This window comes from Dreissena polymorpha, chromosome 8, assembly GCF_020536995.1.
Source record: "Dreissena polymorpha isolate Duluth1 chromosome 8, UMN_Dpol_1.0, whole genome shotgun sequence".
Taxonomy (NCBI): Eukaryota; Metazoa; Mollusca; class Bivalvia; order Myida; family Dreissenidae; genus Dreissena; species Dreissena polymorpha.
Genome location: NC_068362.1, coordinates 93,755,030 through 93,779,353, shown reverse-complemented (window position 1 = coordinate 93,779,353; position 24,324 = coordinate 93,755,030). Strand labels below are relative to the sequence as shown.

Here is a 24,324-nt window from a genome sequence, read left to right as displayed (position 1 = left end):
AATTTGTTTTTTTCATTTTATATTCAGAGAGAGTTATAGTGTTTATATATGTAAAGTGAACACAAGGGGCATGACTCAACATTTGGTGTGTAACATTGTTATGAGGTTCTTCTTTGAAGTTTGTTCAAATCATGCAGAAAATTTGCCCTCCCTAGGGGTTACTGTTTTGCTTATAAATATAAATAATATAATCATTATCTGAAACTGAAAGGCCCATTGGTTTGTTACGTTGCATGCCAAGTTGCCAACCATATAGTGGTTCTTTTGCTAAGTTTTCTCAAAGCATGTCTCTGTGGTCAAAACTGTTTGCGCTTCAGGGGTCAACTGATTTATATAGATTAATGTATTTGATAATCCCTAACAACACAGAAACCGCAAGGGTCAGGGGTTCAATATTTGGTGTGTAACATGTTAGTGTTTCCTTCTTTTAGGTGTGATCAAATCATACATTTGGAGTAAAAAATAACCCGTCCTTGTTTCACATGAAAAATATTTACTTATATAATAAAGAGCTTAAACAATCTTATTCTCTCAAAACACATGGTTTAGGTGATAATTATTTTGTATGGGACATTGTATGGTGATAATCTTCGTAGTTTTTGTATCATGTCCATTGGCTTCACATTAGCCCCAACAAAATATTGAGGTAAAAGACACAATATACCTAGAAACCTAGATTTATTTCATTGAACATTTTCTTGAAAGCCGTTTAAAGAATTAAATATTACAAGGATTTAAATTGTTCTAGTAGAATTACTCTGCTGACTGTATATAATTTACTCGCAAGATTAATTATATATAGAAAACAACTTTTGAACTATGTAATTGTATATTTTTAAAATAGTATTTTATTTTAATTATTTCATAAAAGACTCACAGTATTGTCAAAATAAAATGGTGTAAACTTTTGCACATTATTTTGTTCCCCTCTTATTCACAGTTTAAGTTCAAATGAAAATTTCTATGGAATGTGTTGTCTGTATTATTTTAAGTAGAAACAGCAATGACATTTTCTTGGATATATAATAAACAGAGAGAGCTATATAAATGTGAAGATAATAATAACCCTTGGAACAAATACATAGAGCCAATTGAGCACATATATCAACAGATCCTGAGGTGTGATAAATTTACTTGCATTCCTTGCAGTACAAATCCTGCAGTATGAAAACATTATGTACAGTTGATATAACATCATATTTCGGCTGAATAATAACTCATTTTTGAAAAATACATTGAGATGTATTTCTGATTTACAAAACTGATCAAATAATTAAGAAATAAATTTCATTTACTTTTTCATGACATTTTGAAAGTCAAAACTTTGGTTTCGTCTGTAAAAAATTCAATAAAATGAACTGATCCAAACAAAGGGACGTAACTTGGTCAAAAGGTACCGGAAAAATGGTTAAAATGTCGATATAAAAATAGTTATACAGTTTAATATATGGAAAAAGTGTTTTGTTTTAAGTTAATGAAGAATAATAAGCATGTTATTTTGCTACTGTGTCAAGAAAAATAATTAAAACTTTCTTGTGACTTTGACGGACATACAAACATCCTGACCCAATGTTATTTTCTTCAGAAGCTGTGTTGCATACTTTTTTTCTAAATAAAGAATATATATGGGTAGGTGGGGAATGTGATTATTGATGCAAGTACCTGTGGTTCAGTCATGTTCATTAAAAGAAACGTAAAGTAGTACTTCTTGGACATTTTCGGGATGTTGATTTTTATCTATAAAAATATTACAGGTTCTACATTTTAATACATAGGCATATTTATTAAACCTACCCAAAACTTTTTAACACACCGAAAGTTATCGATGGTGACACTTCTGCATCATCTGCAAAAACTCTAATTATGTTTAATTTCGTATCACATAATATGGGCATGATGTCAACAATGGTGTTCTGAAGATTAACTTTTATAATTGAAATTGTTTCTGCTTCGTTTTTAATTAATTTGATTTTAAAATATGCTACATTTGTCTCGTTGTTGATAAATTCCCCCTTTTCGGAAATGCAATATGAAAATCATTTGTTAAATACTCACCGATTGGCTAATAGCGTGTGGTATTGGCTGCAATAGCAAATGAAAATCGCTGACGCTTTACAAGTCGACTTGGCACAACGAAACAACCCGTATTATAAACAAATTTTTAACAACACTTTCGGCAATCTGTGCATTTTTTTTTAGTTTTAGATAAAATACCAGTTCGGCGGGTGAAATGTAAATAAAAAAACGAAAGTGACTTTTATTTTATTTGTTTTTGTCGAAAAATAGGGTCGGGCGCTCCCGTAAAACAAATAAGAAAAAAATGCTGGCCTAAATTCTAGATTATTCCCTGATTACTATCATATTGCTTAAGATTTTACAAACCCATGAGAAACAAATTCTAAAATATACCATTAGATGTCAGATACTTTAAAATTGTAATACAAGCTGTCATAACAATCAAAATATTCTTTTCTATGATTATTTCTATGCTATTTCATGATAAGAGTGTGTAATAAAGGAATAAAAGAATGCATTTAACAAAATGACAACATAATGTATCATATTTACTTGGGCCTCTTGTTTTTCCTCTAGTTTTTGAAAGAGGTCAATTCTTGTGATCATCTTCTCCGCATCTTCCAGGATTTTCTGTCTGCTGGAAACATAGACAGCACTGCTGCCTAAACTCAGTCCAAAATCCTTGGCCTGCAAACAACCAATTCTGTATTACATTTCTTAACCCTTTGCATGCTGAGAAATTTGTTGTCTGCTAAAATGTTGTTTGCTAAATTTCTAAAATTAGCAATTTTCTTCGATTTTTTTTCAAACAATACTATCAGAATAGCAAACAGTTTGGATCCTGATGAGATGCCACGTTCTGTGACGTCTCATCTGGATCCAAACTGTTTGCAAAGGCCTTGAAAATCCGGTTCCAGCGCTCAAAGGGTTAATTGAGTTTTGCTCTTAAAATGACCTGGCTTAATGCATGTTTAGTCTGCAAAGGCTAATCAGGGCAGGTTTTTTTTATCTGATTTTAGGGAAAAGGCCTGGCCTTTTTAGGGAAAAAAATTCGCGCGAAGCACCGAATTTGGGGGAATAAGGAAAGTCTTAAATAATCATTTATAACATATTTTACTGTTTTTAAAACAAATTCAAGGCAACAGATAATTTAATTATGCAATATTTTTCCATTTTCTACACTGGATCAATTTAACTTATATAATTAAAGGGACTGTCAACCGCGATTGACGAAAAAAGAAAAGTTCTAAATTACCGTATTTTTTTACAATTATTATTTTATATTGATTAAAATATCACGACTGGTATAGTACATTACATGAAAAAAGTTGTTAAGTTTTCATATTTTCAGTATATTCGGTAATAAATTTTACTGGGTATGTCTACCAGGTAACTACCAGTTAACTATACATGACGCACGTACATTGATCATCATCGTCACCAGGTAAACCCAGGAATGCAAATTGTGCATGCATAGTGATTTGTTGATATTTTATATATAAAATGATCAATCTACTTGCGTTTTTTACAGTGTGTATATCGTTATGTCACCTATTTTCGCGATGTACTTTTGATTTTATATCACACAATTTTATAACCGAATAAACTGCAAAAAATGTACTTTTTTCAAGTAATGTAATATACCAGTCGTGATATTTTAATCAATATAATCTAATAATTGTACAAAAATACGGTATTTTAAAACTTTTCTTTTTTCGTCAATCGCGGTTGACAGTCCCTTAAAAGGTTTAAAAAAAATATAAAAAATTTTTTTTTTTGGGGGGGGAGGGGGGGGATGAAATCTAGGGGAAAATTCGTCTGCTGAGGGGAAAAAAATCCCAAAAATGCGAAAATCAGATTTTAAAAACCTGCAACGAGAAGTAGGCTCCTTGACCCAGTTACCGGTGGTCTTAATATAAATCAAGTACAAAAAGTTATTGAATTAGATTGCAACTGTTTACCTGCACTTTATTTGTAGATTATCAATCGATAATCATCGTCCATAATCCAAACATTGAAGGAAACGGCAATAAATGCATGTAAAACGGCTCCATTTACACGTCTGCAAAAGTGAAGTTGAAAGGTCATGTGTACCAGTAACCGGTGCATTTACAATCAAAGCGCTGAAGGCACTGAAGATGTTCGCTATTGCATAATTTAACACGCAATTCATTTTTCAAAATCAATCGCAAGTTTGAAATGAACACACGCCATTCAACTTTATAAAGTGTATGTCATAGCGCACAGGTCGAGTTTTGTGTGCACTTTTTATCATCCTTATTATTTCATAGAAATAACTTAGACAAAATATTTTATCAACATGCTTTTTGGACGTTCTGAAAGCATAGAAAGTATGATGAAAATGGTAATGAGAACTTAATGTAAAGAAAATTTGCAGTCACCATCATTTTAAAGGAATATTTTTACTAATATCAAATAACTATCTCACCAAGAATATAAATTTATAATGAAAGTTCCGTGTACAAAACTTTTGATTTTTGACACCATATACAAATTCAAAATATACAAAAATCTTTTTATCTTGTATATGGAGGAATAAAAGTATATAAACATTGCTGTTTATGCTTTACTTGCTACCCGAGCAGTTCACACGGTGTCAACAACGCTGACATAAACATAGGTATAGAGCACTAATGCGCTTTTAGGCGTAGCTGTTTTACTCAGTTTTCATCTTAGTGACTTTTACATAATGCCAACAGACATGCATGAATATTTTCGAATATTTAATAAGCAGATTCGAGATACAACCTCTGAATTTTTGCTACATCACTGCGTATGTGCTCAATTCAAAGGATGAAGCACTGTTCAGTGTAAGGAATTCCGGACTACTCTCTGTATGCTCAAACGACACAAATTGTGGCCCTGTTACAATTACGCGTTACAAACCATCTCGCAGAATTTCACTTTCGCCTCCAATATGAGGAAACAATCATTAGCAAAATAGTATAGTGTCACGATAAGAGAAAATCGTTTAATTATCATACCACAATGTTTGCCGTACTTGGTCAGCACGTCTGGAAATCATTCCTTAATGTGTGGCATACATGCCAGACGTCCTGATCTCGGCGGGACAGTCCCGCTTTTGGGCCCTTTGTCCCGGCGTCCCGATATGAGACGATTTGTCCCGACATTCGTAAAAAACAATGTAAGGTCTATAGGTTCCCAATAAAATTTGCTATTCAAGCTCTGTTTTGCTAACACTTACCACCGCTAATCCCTGTATTGCCCCCAATTACCAATCCGATTCTACTTCTCGTGTGTACCAGTGTTGTTTATGACACCTTATCAGCGATTTATCGACTATTTATTGATTTTATCAGGCATTCACACCATGGTGGTCTTCAAGATAGTGGTCGCTTATTGCTATCGATAGTTGTATTATAATGAAATAAATGTTGAAAATGTGTTTGTTTTTGTCTTTGTTTGAAAAGGTTTACAAAACAATTGTTTTATAAAATTAATTCTACGTCATTAATGAGTCATTTACATTCAATGTTTAGTTCCAAAATAGCGGAATAATTCCGTGTCAAGCTGATGTAACTGTTCGGTAGATAGTTTACTGTAACCCGTACTTTCAGTGTACTGGATAACCTCCCCTGCGTTGATGTTTGCCATTGAATTTAATATAATGAGTATTGTTGTCGTAATGTTCCAGATTTTATACTCTAAAAAGATGAATATTATCTTCGTTGTTTGCTATTGTCTTATTTAATAAAACTGTTATTGTTATGTTTAAGAGTTCATGCTTCATATGATGTTTTATGTCTTGAATAAAAGTATCAAGAGTTTTTGTTAGAACTATACTGACTACAGTAAAGGTGGAATGATAGATCGTTTTAGGTGTCCTGCTTTTTGGTCAAATGTCCCGACAATTTTTTATGGAATGTCCCGCTTTGGACCTAAAAAATTCTGGCATGTATGATGTGTGGATAGGCTGCCATTATTAACAAGTTTGCCATTTTTAATTCAATTTTGTATCAAAAAGCATTGTTCTCAAATGTGGCATTTTCAATTCGCAATGAGATTTGTAATGACCCTTGTCATGCGAAAATGGGTCTTATTCCATATGCCCCCATCATATAAATAGCCCACTCAGCTATCTCTCCTTCTGGTAAGGAAAAACATAACATATTGAGTGATTTTATAGCGAACAGCATCGCCTATGGCCTGACTGCACAAAAGCACATGTTGGGTTTAACAAACGCTTGCCGAAACGCATAAGACCCATTTTCGCATAATGGCGCTATTGACGTGTGATTTAAATGTGTTGAAAGAAAACTGCGTTTAAATCAAATATCAACATATGATATATTTCGATAGTGAAGAAAGATACTCATAACAAGGAATATGAGGACACATATGAAGTGCTCTCCCGTAGTATATTTTTTATCTACTCACACTTATGTGTGGTTTGACAATGCTAACACACATTTCATGCGGTGAATATGCAAGTTACAAGTGAAAAACACAACACAATAGTTTAACTTTTGTTTAATTGTATTTATTTATTTAGAAAAGTAAATTGCAAACTTTATTCCAAAGTCAGCGTATAAGCAGACTACATTTTTAAAAGATATTTATTGTTATAAATATATTTAATATAATATTTTTAGTTGTTTTCGGTTTTAGCGATTATAAAGCATTTTCGAGGTTGCCTTTAGTATGCCTGTAGTAATTGATGAACTCATATCCAACTGTCTATGCATTGAGAACTGTGAATATAAACAAGCTAAACCTTCTACTAACCTTCTACTATTGCGTTGCTAGCACCCGTAAATACAAAAGATCGCCGCTATCTGTTGAGAACCAGGGTTTTTTTTGGCCTGATTTTTATAGCCGAAATTCGGCTATGTTCCCAATCCCAAAAAGTATACTTTTTTTCCCAAAATGTGGCAAAAAATTCCCAATTCCCCCCCCCCCCCCCCAAAGTCTAATGCGTATTTTATCTCAATTTCAATTCAATTACATCTAACAAAGTATTATATGATTTTGTTCTTTTAATTTGAATGATTATAAAGAGTTATATCAAATTTAGTATTTCCCTAATCAGTGGACTTTTCATGTGGAAAAAAAGGCTAATGAATTTATTTTCCCAGTTTCATGAAAATGCCGATAAAATTCGCAATTCCAAAGCCATGGGCTATCTTCCCAAGAAGTGGAAAAAAAACCCTGAGAACCAAAGAACGTTTTCCAGAAATACCCGCTGTAGTAGCATGAATGAGGTTACGAAACAGGTCATTCGTATTATTATTATAAATTGTTTGTTATATTCGGGTTAAGCGATTATGAAACATTTTTTTTGTTTTGTCTATCGTATCACTGAAGTTATTGTTGAACTTATGTTCAAAGTTTTATAAATTGAGAATATAAATAAGCGTTAACTTTTTCCCGAATCTATTAATAACCTCAATTTACGACCTGTACTACGTCACTGAGGTGAATGTGAGAGAGTAACCTATTGTGTTGTTATCGCCCGTGGACTTTCCTTTGTTTATCGACAGGCGCATCTATTTAAAGCCTCATATTATGAATGGACTGAGCAAAAATACTACGTCATGAAGATGCTGCAGAAAGTGGACTTTTATTCATTCATAAACAATCTCCTCCGCGACACGTACAATACGATCATTGTTTATTGATTCTTTTTTATAAAAGCACCATTCGAAACACGATATTAATATCATGTTTCCATTTGTGAATGCATATAATTGGAGAACTCAAACCTCTTGCATAAATTATACAACTCTTTCTCGCGCGGATACGCGTAGTAAGCAGGAATTGGGCTCCTAGTAGCTAAGCCGTATCGACCTGAATTTTAGACTAACCACCTTAGACGGTTGCTAAGTGGCCATCTAAAAATCGCCCTGGGAGCTTGGTCTTTTTTAAACACTGTCTTGAAAGGGTAACTGTCTGTTTATAAATGTTTAAAGTCGTTATTATGAACTAAAATTGCTTGCTATTTACAACAAAATAATAAGTTTGTGTTATTCCTCTGAAGATATTGAAATTATTTGGCACTAATTTATTGTTAGAAAATTATTATTGATCAATTAATCAACTGGAACACATCCAACTAAAAATGTCATGAACAACTGAAGTTGATAAATTTAGATTGTTGTTGCTGGGTCACAATGGGGACAAAGAAAAGCAGACTCATGCCTTACAACTCTTATTTTTGTACAGTATTTGAGATGAGTCCATGGCAATGAGAGCATTTATCACACCGTGCCCATTGTGCAAACTCCACAACAAAAGCCGGGTTTACAGCAGGTGGCATTCTCTTGTCACAAATGCAGCAAAGTTCCTCCTCCTCATCTTCATATGTAGATAAATCACTTATACTGAGCCTTATAGGTAAGGCGTTCTCTTTTGAATAACTTGGACATGGAAGCTGTTGATTGAAAAGGGATTTCTTTGATTTGACTTGTTGAGCTGCTATGATTTTTGCATTTTTAGCAGAAGATAGATTTCCTATTATGGCAGATGGTAAAATTTTTCTTTTCTTCGAGGCCACAGCTATTGTTTTACTTTGAAGGAACTGTTCAGCACATGTTTTAATAGGACTTGTTCCAGTATTTTCAGTTTCTTGCTGAGTTTTTTCAATGGCTGCATAAATTACAGAGGGCATCACTTTCATTTCACTAATTTCTTTCGGACAAAGGGAAAAATGCCTGTTTTTCTGAATGCGCTTATTAGATTGTTGGGAAAGAACGCTTTTAGGTATGCTTTGGAAGATAATTCAACAACAATATATTTATGGTCCATCCAGGATTTTCTCTCATAAATGTTTGGCATTCATGATTGTAGATTGACTTCATTGGTCCAAAGCAAGCTACATCTAAAGGCTGTGACACATGTGAAGTATGCGGTGGCAGAATGTAGAATACAATTCCATGTTCTCTTCCCCAATTAGTTAGCGATAATGAGAAATGTGACTTGTGTTCAACAAAAATGACTAGGTGATTCTGGCCTTCAGCAGTGTTCACGAACTTGAGGAAATGGTTAGCTAAATAATTCTGGAAAGTAATCGAATTAGACCAGCCAGTCTCGCTCATTTCTCCTCCTGCTCCAGGACATGTGTTGTTCATAAGGTCATCACACCACCTATTACCAGGAAATATGTAGTAAGGTCGAATAAATGAGCCAGCTGCATTTCCACAACCTATTATGGTAACATTTTTACCTCTTGGAGAGGTGACTGCTTGTGGAGTATTCCCCTTTTGGCACAATACTCTGGTTGGAGAATGCTCCATCAATATACCGGACTCATCAATGTCCCATATCCTTTCTGGGTGATCCTTGAGTCCATTTTCAATACAAGTTTTTTCAAGTTCCCTGAAATGTTTGTCCATTGCTTCCATTGATGTGGCCTTTGCCCTTACCAACGCAAGGCGCTCTGGCTTAGCAAGGTGGATAGCAGGCCACCTTTTTTTGAAGCTGTCATACCATGACCCCTTGAAAGTTGGATCGTCTCCACTCTTCTTTCCTAGAATGACAGCAAACTCATTTGCCATATCCAAAAAAGCCTGCCTCAAATACCCATACCCAATATTCGACATGTATGACACATGGTTGACTAACAAATTTTCTTCGACTCTGGTGAAAACTGGATTCTGTCCATGACAAGGGACATGGTCAAAAGGTTGGATCCCTAAATGCCTGTCTCTAAGGGTACTCTCTGGAACCCCAAACACCCTGGCAGCCTTGTAGATTGACATCCCACTTTCCATTACTTCTTTGTAGGCCAGCTTCCCGAAACTCAACAGCCTTCAGTCAGACATTTGGTCTGACTGGTCAGATTTTTCTGTCAGACCTTAGGTTATTCTGTCAGACCAAAGAACATATGTGAAATTCAAACAAAACTGAGAAAAATGTAAATAATTAGAAATATGTAAATATTGCTTTATCATTTTATTGTTTATCATATTACTTTGAGTAACAAAGTAAAGTAACAAAGACAAAGTTTATTAACATCTACTTCCTCATTATTAGTCACTAATAAAATCACTATCTGTATCGTATCTATTTAAAAGCTTAATGTCATCTTCACTGTCATCTTGTTCCCAGTCTTCTTCATCGTTCTGCAAGTGTCCAGGCTCGGGCTCCTTGGGGGCAATTGCTCTGGAAAGAAACGATAACATCAGTCTATTCTTAAGTTAATCACATTGTTTTGAGTAACAAAGTAATTTGTTCAAATTCATGGTTTGCCTGTCTTCCAAGACTCAATAAATTTACGAGAAGATGCTTATCCTTGTATTTTTTCGACTAGCTCACGGGCGTTTGCATCTGCAACCCATTTTGGCTTTTCAGGCTTTGCGACATTCCAATACTTCCACATTTAATATGTATATTTACTATAAATTTACTTAAAGCGGGTATATACGATTTTTATATGTGTTAAATTGTAATATATTGATACAAATATGTTATCATAACACTCAACATACAAGACAAATGATACATTTAAGACGAATTTCATAAAATGCAGCAAATACAAATTAGCGCCCCGAGCCGATTGTGACGAAGATAATTCGTACATATTTTCCTACAATAACCGATGCATTCGTCTTTTTAGTAAGTGTTCGTGTGTCGTATGAATCGATATCGCTGCAGAAATTTAAAATGAACCGTTAAACTAAATTTAGATTCACATCGTACATGCATTATATACATGCTGGCGAATTCGGCTGTACAGCCTTTTTCGATTTCAGAATTAAATATATGGCTTCTTTCGCATTTTTCGACCCGTGTTCTTCTTAACTTTTATTTTAGTTTATATTGAAATATATGTATAATACGTTTTTTACACATTTTATATTAATTAATAAATATTTGACAAGATCGTATATACCCGCTTTAATTCAAAAGAAGGAAAATGAAAACGAAATCACCTGGTTATAAATCCCTGTTAAACTCTGTGCATGCTCCTCAATATCGTTGATAACTGAAAGCTGTTTTTTTTGTTTAACTTTCACTTTTGTTTAAACTAAAGGTTACAATATACTAAATCTCTTTGGAGTGCAATGCTATACTCTCTAAAAACATGAACATCATTTATTTGAAGACACGGTTCTCTGTAGGGTCACTTGCCATGACTTAATTTTAGAATATTTCTGTGAGCATGTGGCAGGGAAAACATGTTGTTTACTAGAAATTCACTCTTTTATCTGAAGATTGGAGACTACATAAGACTTTGACAGATGGCGGTAAACCCTCATGAACTGGATAGAAGCCGGTAAATAGATGGCCGTAAAACAGTGACTTTTGATTTGTGACAAGTTCTTTCTTGCATATCGCGTGACCTATCTTTTTATTGCTTAAATCAATTTGGCTTGGAATGCTCTTCGAGAAAAGGTATGGTTATGAGGGTCTCTATGCGCAAAAGTTTGACTTTATTTTTCGTTAAAGTTATTGCTTTTACATTGAATTTGTGTAGGAAATCTTTTGGTATATTGTGACCTAAAAGTTGATCGAATGATGGTCAAATGTACTAGTGCTGCAACAATACGCCAAAAAGTGTATTGCGATATATTGTCAGTTCAAAAACCCGTATTGCAATATATCGCAATATATTGCTTACTTGTACCAGAATTATAACTCGCCAATTACACGATAACCCCGTATATTCCAGTTTTAAAGCAAATTCTGGTAAATGTTTACTATAAAAATGCTCAAGAATAACACAAAACACAAACATTCACCAATTTTCTTAAATATCAAATACATTTTGGCATTTGTTACTATTTAAAGATGTGATGAAATAACTTCCAATCAGGCGTTTTTTCCCCACTGAACACGCGTAAATCGCCTGACGTGATGTTCCCGTTTTATACAACACAAATACACCCACACTTTGCACGCGACGTTCTACATGTCTGTATAATTTTCGCGCGCTTTTTATTGAGAAAAAGAAGAAAGCACTTTTTTTATTGTCGCGTAAGCATTACATTTCGTAAGCGTGTTTCCGAAATTCGGATTACAAATTTAATAATGCTCATTTCAGAATCGAAAGAAACATTGAGTTGTGTGTAATTAATTCAACGATAATTCGTTTAAAAGCATAGAAGAATGCTCCCATGTAACAACGCTACTCAGTCTCTGTATAATAGACTTTTTAGAATGCCATTTTTACGTAACAATTTATTTTTACAAAATACCGCTTTGTTTTGTTTACCTTGATATCATTATTTTGGATGGCTTTTCTGAACGAAATGTAGATGCATGTTTGTAAAATTTTCATACCGGTATGACGAAAATCGTATCGCAATACAATATGCGGATTGCGTATTGCGATATATACCGATATACCGGTATATTGTTGCAGCACTAAAATGTACCGATTCTGGCTTGAAGCATGCATTTATTTACTCGCCGACAATAAGCACGGAACCAAATGTATTTCTAGAACATTTTTCACCGAGCAAGGACAGATTATTTCCGATTTTTGACAATACAACTTTGGACCAATCAACAGCGGGTTAACTGACAGACGAATACATTTGAATTTCACCAAATCTTGTATTTCACAAAATCATCAAAGTGTGTATTCCGCCGTATTTTGCCGATGTTCTGTAAATACTTTTAATTTCTTGGGAAAACCGGAAAATATTTGTGTCTGACATTTTGGGCTGAAGAGTTAAGAATTTCGATCGGCCCTTGACTGTTTGTGTCGGACATGTCCGTAGGTCCGACGGAGTTTCGGGAAGTCTGAGCACAATCTGGTTAGGATCGTAATTGTGTCTCCTTTTCATTTGAACACTTGATGGAAACTATAAAAAAAATATATTAAGAAATAGGAAATATGTAAGACCTGAATTAATTTTGAAATAAACTTTCCATGGGACTAATTACATGGGGGACTTTTAGTTTGACACCTGTATCTACGGACGCTAGCTGACAGACATTCTGCATTGGATTTTTAGTTATTAAAAACTACATTCATGGATGTAAGTGTAATGGGTATGGATTTTTTGTATTAAAAACAGGTACTGAATAAATAAATCGTAAACTTACCTTGAAAAAGCTCATAGTTGATCAAAAAGAAGACTTTGACAGCTTGCGGGAAGATTTGACAGCGCACTGACATAAATTTCTGGTATGCAAATTAAGTGACGTCATCGATATTCGGATATCACGGATTGCAACGGTTACTCGCAGTGTTTTTTTTATGACAATTTCGGGGCCAATATTCGGCCCCATTCCCCTAAAAAAGAGTATATATTTTTCCCCCATTTTGTACAAAAAATCCCCTCCAGATGTTAAAAAAAATTTTTTTTTTTTTTTTAGAAAGAACTGTTTCATACAGTTATCATGATAAATATATCTCACATTTATTTCATAAATAACTAACAAAGTATATAACTATAATTTATATGATTTTTAATTATTATAAAGTGTTATATTAAAGCAGATAAGATTTTCCCAAATCAGTGGACTTTTCACATGAATTGCATTTTTCTCCCAAAATGGCCAGGAAAAGGCCTGATGTATCTATATTATTGTGTCAATATTTGTTGATAAAATCATTCCAATTTGGTCCATTTTATTGATAAAAAATTCTCAAATTTGCCATTTAATCGATTTAAAAAACTCTATTAGACTCAAAATGGCTAAGAAAACTGAGACTGTGCATTAAGGCTGAACTGTCTGAAACTAATGCTGAAAAAATCATTGATATATATTTCAGAAAAAGGACAGGGACAATCTGCTGTGAATATTATATTCATACAAACATGTGTAGCCTCTAAACCTATAAGTTCGTGCACCTTAAACTTCAAAGTCATATATTTCATGAAAAATCATTAGACAATAACTAAACTTGATATATACTTTATGATTTATCTTTTGTTTAACAAATAACGAGTGAAATATGTTGTATTCAGAACACTTTCATTAATAAAGTAATCAAGAATCATAGTAAGGACTATGAGGAGAGAAATTCAGTAAAACCATGACCAGACAGAGCTTCCAGAAATGCTTAATTTATCAATACCTTCATTTTTTCCTCTGCCTTGGTTTTCCATTTCTGCAGATTTTCTTTAGAAGAATGTCCTACTCCCAGAAACTTCCCCACTGACTCAATGACATGGATTGATGCAGCCATCCTGACCAAACTTCCTGAGAGAGGAAAATCCCAATAAAAGTTCTTTCTGTAAACTAAACCTGACTGTGTCTAATCGTTGAACTAGTTCTTCATGTTTAACTAATAATTGAACAAACCTTAAAATCAATGTTTCCAGCTTTCAATGAAGAAATTCACCAAAACCCTTCAACAAGTAACATGGCAATAAAAAATAAAATGGTCATAACTGTAAGGTTATTTTATTATAAAGCTGTGTACAGAATATTATTTTCATATTTCTGTACATTTTAAAGACGTTTAATGTATAAAATGTGCACATGATCTTCGAGAACTGTCATTTGGTTCAGACGACGTCTTCAGTGATCTACTTCATAAATATAATTTAGAGAATTAAAAGATTTCTTTTATCAAAGTGTTTATTTAAGTGTGTAATTTTACAAAATAAATAAATCTAAGAAATTTAATTGACTTATTAATGATATTTAAACGATACTGGATTTTATACAATATTTATGTTTATGGAATAAGGTCTAACTTAATACAGGAAGTGGGAGAATGGCTGCAACAAAAACAGCTGCAAAAATGGAATCGGATGGAAAATCGGCAGTTAGTTCTCCAGGAAAAGCAAAGCAAACGGTAAAACTTCTATCAATACACTTTTATTAATTTCTTTTCGTAAAAAGTATTTTATAACCTGCTTATTTATTCTAAATGCATTAGATTTTGTCATGGGATAGAAATTCGGTATGTTCAAGTTTTCGGATATTGTGTTTTGTTTTGTTTTAAAATAAAAACACTCATTTTATTACGGTTTTCACTTAGTCACGATAAGGTAGATGTTGTTTTTCGGCCCGATTAGATAAATCGAGAGAGCATTCACCCTGACACAAGTCGTACCCGATCAGAGTCCCCAACTGGTTGAACAATTTGCTCACCCCTCGACATTCGGCGCCCATCAAGTGACAGTGATGTTACCTAGGTGTACCCTAAGATTCCCATGGTTCATTGTATAAAAAACTCAAATCCCTTTATTTTAGGGCAAACACATTTGGAATGGGGGCAGGGCCCTCAATCTTTCAAATCTGCCGCCGAATTTCGGCGGCAGTCCCCCATCTGAAAAGTATATTTTTTTCCCCAAAAAACTGATTTTTTTCCCCCTTAAAAAATGAGAAAAAATCACTGATTTATAGTTGAAAATTGACTCCAATATATCACTGTCCGTTATATTGTGTTGTCCAATATATCACAAATCGGCTATGGTTATGGCTCCCAAAAATGTGACGATCATAATCAGATAAAATCAGGTACAAGCTAGTATTTTACCCTTTTTTCACCCACTTTAATTTTCTGTTTAATCCAACATTCATAATCCAGCTTTGACCAGATTGTTTGGTTTCATTGTTCAAAACTGTAACATCTGTGAACTGCAATAAACAATAGCAACACTAGCCAAACATCACAGGTCATTTCGGGTGTTAACATTCTCTCTTGAAATTGCTTTGAACTGCCGAAACGCACCAGTGCACACATGAAGGTGTATACAATTATAACTGTAAATGTCACAAGTCAATACTGACCTATTTCAACAATCTTTGCACATTAGATACAGTGTAAACTACTTGCTTTTAATTTAGAGGTAAAGCTCCCTCAGTTTGTAAAAATGCACTACTATTAAAGTCCATGCTTTCCATGAGGATAAGTTGAAGTCATTGGGGGTCTAATTTTTGCATGCTTTCTTGAACAATAAAACTTGGCATTTGTTTTCGGATTACAAATTTAATTACAGTACACTCCACGCGTTTTTCCCAATTTCTCTCCATACTCCGCGAACAGTATCTCTGAGGGAGATTAAGAAAATTTCGCAATACACTGCGTTTGCATGATTTGGGACTCCGCGTTGAACGATCGGCAAAATTGATAAGCCGATGCGGCCGCCCTCGGCGTTGGCAACGCGGGGGAAACTCCGTGTTTAACGAGATAACGATCAATTTAACTTTGTTTAACTTCCTGATTTTCAAATAAAATTACATTTATTACAAGTGCATATATATTTATTTATATATATATAATATACAATAAAAAAACAAAACAAGATAGATCGATCCCCATGTGGTTGTAGAAGTAGTTGTATAGAAAACTCGTTGCTATACAACAAACAAAATGCGTCTTTTAACTGATACTTACCAATTAATATAATCACAGTTTGCAACATTGTTTTTATTATGATAATTTAATCCAAAGTTTTCATGTTAGCACGTGTTTTTTCTATACTGAACATGTGAACAAATGACCGAGGACCCTATTAAAAGTCTCGCAAATCTGTGTGAATTTACAGTTTGATGTTATCAAAGAAAAGCTGCTTCCTGTCTGAAGGCATAACTTACTCAAGTAAACACGTTCAACGAATGCATAAGGAATGGTTTTAATTGTCGGAACAGAGTCTGGTCAATTATGGAACAAATCAGCAGAGTGACATTCACACATGTTAATCCCTTTTGTCAAAACACCATAGGCAGCAGTCTACGCAATAGGTCAGAAGACAAGCTTTGCGTGTTTTCTTAACGACAAACACTTAATCCAGTTCCGTCCAGATGTTCTCTTTAATCAGTATACAGTACAATAACGGTTTCAATAATAACTCTACTAAAATACCGTAACGATAAAGAAACGGCGTGTTTGAATTGAAATTAATGTGGAGGAAACATCAAATTATTCGCGATATAATTGTGTTAAAAATACCTAAAACAAACTTTTAACCAAAATCAACAGAATTTAGTGTACTCTGCGCTACAAAGTTTGTATAAAAAATCAATACACGCATGCTTTTCATGCATAAACCTTGAACTTGTACATTGCAGCATAATTTTCGCGCGCTTTTGTCAGGAAATATACATGGTGACTTTTTATTGGAAGCATTTGTAAACGTCGTGTTAACATTAAATATCGGAAGCGTGTTTCAGATTACAAACTTTTATTCTCATTTGGAAATTTAACGGAACATTTATTCTTGTGTTATGAATTAAATATTAATTTGTCAAAACTTTACGTGTCGTATATTCATTCATATTGTAGACGTACCTGTGAATGAAAACATACATTAATTTTTAGCCGGATTTTTTTCGAAAAAATCTCGGCTTATAGATTGATGTTGTCAGGCGGGCGGGGGGGCGGGCGGGCGGGCGGGGTGGCGGCGTGCTCGAAAATGTTAAAGTTCTTATTTCATGGTATAACTTTGGTATGCTTGGACCTAGAGTCTTCAAACTTGACATGAAGGTTGGCCAGGATTAACAGATGACCACTGGTCATTTCAAGGTCATTCATTTGAAGGTCAAGGTCACTGTGACCTTCAATATAAAAAATGTTAAAGTTGTTATAACTTTGGTATGCTTGGACCTAGAGTCTTGAAACTTGACATGAAGGTTGGCCATAACTAGTTAGTAACCACTGGTCATTTCAAGGTCATTCATTTGAAGGTCAAGGTCACTGTGACCTTGAATGTAAAAATGTTAAAGTTCTTATTTCATGGTATAACTTTGGTATGCTTGGACCTAGAGTCTTCAAACTTGACATGAAGGTTGGCCAGGATTAACAGATGACCACTGGTCATTTCAAGGTCATTCATTTGAAGGTGAAGGTCACTGTGACCTTCAATATAAAAATGTTAAAGTTGTTATAACTTTGGTATGCTTGGACCTAGAGTCTTGAAACTTGACATGAAGGTTGGCCAGAACTAGTAAGTAACCACTGGACATTTCAAGGTCATTCATTTGAAGGTCAAGGTCACTGTGACCTTGAATGTAAAAATGTTAAAGTTGTTATAACTTTGGTATGCTTGGACCTAGAGTCTTGAAACTTGACATGAAGGTTGGCCAGAACTAGTAAGTAACCACTGGACATTTCAAGGTCATTCATTTGAAGGTCAAGGTCACTGTGACCTTGAATGTAAAAATGTTAAAGTTCTTATTTCATGTTATAACTTTGGTATGCTTGTACCTAGAGTCTTCAAACTTGAAATAAAGATTGGCCAGTACTAGAAGATGACCACTGGTCATTTCAATGTCATTCATTTGAAGGTCAAGGTCACTGTGACCTTAAATGTTAAAATGTTAAAATTGTTATAACTTTGGTATGCTTGGACATAGAGTCTTCAAACTTGACATGAAGGTTTGCAAGCACACTTAGATGACCACTGGTCATTTCAAGGTCATTCATTCTAAGGTCAAGGTCACTGTGACCTTGAATGTAAAAATGTCTGGATTTCTGTGTAGGTATGTGAAAGCAAAACAATAAATAGTATTATTTCATCTAAGTTTATTTTCTTACATTTGATAATGAAATTGATGGAAACTTCAAACAATATGTTACTAATTTGCTAATAAAAAAATTGAGATCAAACTTTCCTAATTGTCAATTCAAGTTCATATTTGTGACCTTAAATGTTATTGTTGTTCATGTATATGCATGCATTCAAAACATAACACAAGGTTTGCTCATGCCTTGAAAAGTACTTACATTTCATTTTGACCTTTGAACAATATTTCAGTAATTTAAGTATTGCATTGACAAAAACACGAAAGGTACTTTCCTGTCATTTAAATCAAAAATCCGGCTTCAATGCGGTCATCTCCGACCGCGGAACTCTTGTTTATACAATTATCTTTATTTTTATAAGCCACAGTATTTAAACAATTTTTAATAACAATGTTTTTAGCGAGGCTGTTTTTGGAGAAAACCCGAGCTCTTGTCATAGCCAGCTCGTTGTCCGCTGTAGGCGTCGTGCTAAAACCTTAACATTGGCCATAACTTTTTAAATATTGAAAATAGCACCTTGATATTTGGCATGCATGTGTATCTCATGGAGCTGCACATTATGAGTGGTAAAATTTCAAGGTGAACATCATCCTTCAAGGTCTAGGGTCGTAAAAACAAAGTCAAGGGAAGTAATAAGCTTTAAATGGACATAGTTATCTGACCGGCCCACGTATATATTTTTGTTAAATAAATCAAAGCGGCGCAGTAGGCACCATTGTGTTTCTGACAAACACATTGTGGTAAAAGGTCAAGGTCACGCTTTACGGTATACGGTCAAAAAAATACAAATTTAAGGGAAGTAATAAGCTTTAAAAAGGGAGAAAATTATTCAATATTGAACATAGCCGCAGGGATTTCAATATATTTTAAAAACCAGGAGTCAATGACCCCTGGACTGAAATTTTGAGGAGTCAAATTGAAAAATGGTGGGGTCAATTTTGAAGCGCGTTAATTGTGTTTTTGTCTGTATTATTCAATTTTTTTAGATAAACATATGCTCTAAGAGTAACACAATATCTCAAAAAGTTATACTGCTTTATTAAATAACAATACCATGATACATAACACAACATATTTTAATGAATTGGTACATTAAATATACTTCCTTATGGTTACAACACATTTAAGTCTTTTAACACATTTAAATAATTTAAGATATGTACGGGTAGCACCTTTTCATCACATATTTATCGTCATTATATTATCATCATCCCTATGATAGCTTTTCTAACAAAACACAATCTAAATGCATGGAACATCTAGTATATCTATTACTGTTTATCCGAATACTATACATGTCCGAAATATGTACACTTTGGAATGCCTTACCTATACAGTGCCATAGATAATTATTTGGGCAATAGGGTTTTCACCCATTGATTTTGAAAAATAGGGTGATTTCATTCTTGAAATAGGGTGAAATGAGTTATAAAAATGAAAACCTTAAAATCATTGTTGCTTAACTTCTGTTGAAGATGCACACTTGTCATGCTTGTATTGATTCAATAAAACTGTAATCTAGCCTAATTAACTTAAATAAACTGATGTTTCATAGCATCTTTAATCCTTGAAACTGTTCATAATATAAACTTTAAAAATATTCTTATGTTAACTGAGATCTTTGTTACTGTCAAACATATAAACATGTTCTAGCAATTGTTCACTCAATCAAGGAACCCTTAGGCTGAACATTTTTTATTTTGCATCGTAGTAGAAGCTGAAAGTACAGATGCTTTACTACTACATGCACAATGAGCGACGGATTAAGTCAGATTGAAAATACATGCATGTCGTAGTAAATAATTTGGTCAGACGCATTATTCAACTATGAAATCTACACTGTAGAGCTTTTAAATTACTTTGACTGTTGTCCTGCTCCGTTATCCAGGCGCTTGTTAAATGTTACGATAATAATTCAAAAGAGTAAATACCGAAAATAAGCAAAGCATTTTAGATTGTATCGTACGCATCTAATTTCACAGCTTTGCGTTAGAGCCAAATTGGTTGCGTTTTCAATACGCATGATATTGTATTTCTTTGCGTTTTTTAACATTTTAATAGGGTGAAAGACGCAGATACGCAACTTATCTGGGACACTGCCTATAGTAGTTTTACTTTAATAATCCAAATTTTTCTTGTTGTTATCGGGTTTAACAAACCTTATCAAATGTTTGTTAAATCCAGTTAATGCTTTCTCCATTATTGAATCGCCATTACTTGCAATTTGAATCGCCAGCTTTGAATTGAACGCGGGTTGAATGTTAAGTCCGCCATTTACAATGTCGAAGGTCATGACGCAGCAATTTAATTCTACTCGGATAATTTATATCTTATCGAGAAAATGTGTTTTCTCAATGTTTATGTGTAGTATTATTACTTGTTAGTATAAAAAATGAACTGTGATTCCAGTTTATATAAGATGGGTGTTACTCGTAATTATCGGTGGATTAACAACTGACAAAACTCGCTGGACTTTAGATCTACTATTGGATCTACGTAATTAATAGACCTTTAATGATCAATATGGTTTTTACTTTAATTAATTTTGCCGACTTTCTTTAACCGTGCCGTCTGAAAAGTCTGCAAAAAACCTGCAATTATCGGATGGTCAATCAATTATCACGTAATCACTGCTGCTAATTACCCAGTTATTGGGCACGCACTATTTAGACGGTGACATGTGTATTGGAAGAGATGAGATAAGATAAACAATGCCCGGGGTATTCCCTCGATTATAGACCGAGTTTCAAATACTGAAACATTAATTTCAATTAGGAGCACAGCGGGATTTATGACCATGGAACTCGAGATGTTAACTGACTGACGCACGGGTCAAATTTTCGACGCGTCAAAATGACGCACCGCAAAAAAAGGGTTGCATCAAAAATGAGTCATTTTTAAAGGATTCTGCGTCTATTCAAATCCCTGATAGCCACTTTATATATTTGGCATGCATGTGTATCTCATGGAGCTGCACATTTCGAGTTGTCAATCACAGTCACGGTAGTGGCTTTTAATTATTTGCTACTAAAAATAGAGATTTGTTAGAGACAATTATTTTCAAGGGAAGTAATTTATATAATTATAAATCTCATATTATATATTTCCTTACCAAGAATTGAAGTTCTTTTCACAGTTAATGTACAGATTTATTATTTTTATTATTTATAACTCAAATGATTGATACTTCAAAGGTTTTTTTTAAATGATATAATTATAATTTCTTTGATGTTCATCACATACCTGTGGACTTATGTCCATAGAATAGATACATGATCAACTCTGGCTATGATCTCTTTTAAACCACAGGCCTTGGTTGTCAGTGATGTCTGACATGGTCATAATTGACTGTGAGACCCCCCCCCCCCCCCCCCCCCCAGTGGATTGGACAAAATTCAAGGGAAGTAATGAGATTTAAAGGGAGATGATTTCTATACCTGCCAAATGATATATAGCATTTTTATTTCAAAGCGGTGCAATAGGGGGCATTCCGTTTCTGACAAACACATCTCTTGATATAATTATCATTTCTTACCTTTTCTAATTTGTGAATGCTAGTTTTCATTAAATACCAGTGGACTTATGTCCATACATACATGATGAACTCTGGCTATGATCTCTTTGATAAACCACAAGCCTTGGTTGTCAGTGATGTCTGACTTGGTCATTTTTGACTGTCTACAGACCTCCCCCCCCCCCCCCCCCCCCCCCCGGTTGGATTGGACAAAATCCAAGGGAAGTAATAAAGCTTTAAAGGGAGATTTTGTCTAAACCTGCTAAATGATAAATGGAAATTTAATTTCAAAGTGGCGCAGCAGGGGGCATTGTGTTTCTGACAAACACATCTCTTGTTGTGTCACTAGGTCAAAGGTCAAGATCACTGTGACCTCTAAAAAAAAATAATTCTGACAAGCTTTCGCAGCCGAGCGTGGCACCGGTTATGCGGTGCTCTTGTTATTTTTTGGCATGCCCAGTAGCACACTGCTAACGCGGTGTTGCGGGGCGGTCGCTGATAATTGCAGAACGGAAATTGTCTGCACTTACCGACTAGGCTAAAGTAATACACGCTGCGGGTATAAGCGAACTCGGCGGAATGCCGCGTTTTACTACGCTTTCAAACTCTGCATAAACACTCGCTTGCAGTAAAAAACACGGAGTGAGTGCGTTTTTTGGGGAAAACGCGTGGACTGTACTGTATACGCATTTGAAAATACTTACATGGAATAATGTTTTGTTTTATACCGATGAATAACATATGGATAACACATACTTCAATAAGGTACGTAAATAGCGTGTTTTGAGATTGCCAAACAATGCTAATGCATACATAAACATGCATGAATAACCTGACAATTTATATCGCGCGCCGGATATATCAAGGTTGCAATATTTGGACCCCTTCAACCGCAATATATTGGAATTTTAAATATGGTTACTATTATATAGATTGAGTAAAAGTCCACCTTTCTGTACTATAGACAGTTACATATATAGAAATATAAAATTATATATGACTATAACAGTTCAACACAGTTGTTGTTTTTTGTTATTATATAAAATTCCCCCATTTACAAAAAATTCCCCCTCCTAAGGGCTGCGGACCCCTTCCCCCAAAGTAGTGTGAGGGTGCTGGGGGTTGAATTTCATGGTTGAAGTTGGTCACTTTAGAGGAGAAGTTGTCATCCTTCACGACTGTTTAATGAGGGGCGCCACCTCTTTAAAAAAAGCATTTATAAATGAGCCAATGCTACTTCAGTGGTGGTGCTTAAGCCTGGATGTTTTGAAATTTCACTTATAATTCTACAGGATGTGGTTTTCCTGTGTGACTAGCAAATTTCCATCCAATTAAATCACTGACGACATCAAACATATACTAGCTGCTGCATGCACAGAAACATTGGCTTCTTGCCAATCTAAGGGATCATTTTGCATTTTTCCAAAAGAGATGGAGCCAATGCCAAGAAGATGGGGCTAATCATAATCATGGGGCTCCAAGGCACGATGTAAGAATTAACAGTCAAATGGCAATCACATTATCACATGACGTACTTTTGATAGCTGTACTATCACAGGCCATTTAATGGCCCATCATGGGGATGCTTGAATTTCGAAATCAGAGTCTGTGGGACGCTTGAAATTTACTGATAAGTATATTTTTTACATTATATTAAAAATAAAAACGGGGTGGGGGGGAATTATATGCAACATTAAGTTAATTTCCCTATGCAGCTCTCTGGCTTGATTTTACAGTGTAACATTTGAATAATATTGAAAACTTGACTACACCTTATTATCAATTTTATAGTATTTGTGAGCAACAAATCAAATACACCAATTTTCCAATCTGAAGACTGCACAACGTGAATTTTGTTAATTTCAGGTTTTGTCCCGCTAGTTTTTCCCACTTTGGCTTATCAGTACTTTTCCCTATTGGGCAAAAAATATCGCTAATTATGCAGGAACTGTCAAAAAATATGTCACTTTCAAATAGCTATAAATGTGCATTGACGCTATCTCGAATTCTTGGATATAGCCTCATCTCATATGCATGGGCTCCATCTCTTTTTGAAAAATGCAGAAGTTTCTCTTTACATATAGATTGGCAAAAAGCCATTTTGTTTGTGCATGCATTAACTCGTACATATTCAACAAATTCATTTTATGTACATGTAGTTAGGGATTTAACTGGCTGGGAATACATGTTTGTATGTCGAACAGGCAAGGAATTGGTTTTCTTTTAAAAACTCTATCATGTCACAACTAACATGAATGAAGGGATTTCACATTTCTAAACGGTATGCTTCTGATCATTTGTGAATAAAGAAATCTTTACTGAATTGCACTTCATTGGCAGTTTTTGTTTAATTGCAAAATATGTTGAAACAAGAGATGTG

General features: G+C 34.4%; 2 protein-coding genes across 9 annotated transcripts in view; one reads left to right on the top strand and one right to left on the bottom strand.

Annotated features, from left to right (window-relative positions):
* The window catches only part of LOC127842880 (uncharacterized), a 70,378-nt gene extending 55,905 nt beyond the window's left edge, over positions 1–14,473 (bottom strand). For 2 of the 4 annotated variants that reach the window (XM_052372637.1, XM_052372640.1), the window contains exons 1-3: positions 14,257–14,473; positions 14,030–14,154; positions 2,569–2,703 (exon numbers count right to left, since the gene is read on the bottom strand). In XM_052372637.1, coding sequence (XP_052228597.1) covers positions 2,569–2,703; positions 14,030–14,140 — 246 coding nt within the window. In that variant the 5' untranslated portion in view covers positions 14,141–14,154; positions 14,257–14,473. The other 2 variants (XM_052372639.1, XM_052372638.1) reach the window with 2 other exon arrangements.
* A 195-nt stretch (positions 14,474–14,668) lies between these two features.
* The window catches only part of LOC127842879 (exocyst complex component 4-like), a 94,325-nt gene continuing 84,669 nt past the window's right edge, over positions 14,669–24,324 (top strand). For all 5 annotated transcript variants that reach the window (XR_008031959.1, XM_052372633.1, XM_052372635.1 and 2 more), the window contains exon 1: positions 14,669–14,755. Coding sequence is in view for 4 of the 5 variants with exons in the window: in XM_052372633.1 (XP_052228593.1) it covers positions 14,675–14,755 (81 nt within the window). In the remaining variant the exon portion in view is untranslated. The remainder of the gene's footprint in view (positions 14,756–24,324) is intronic.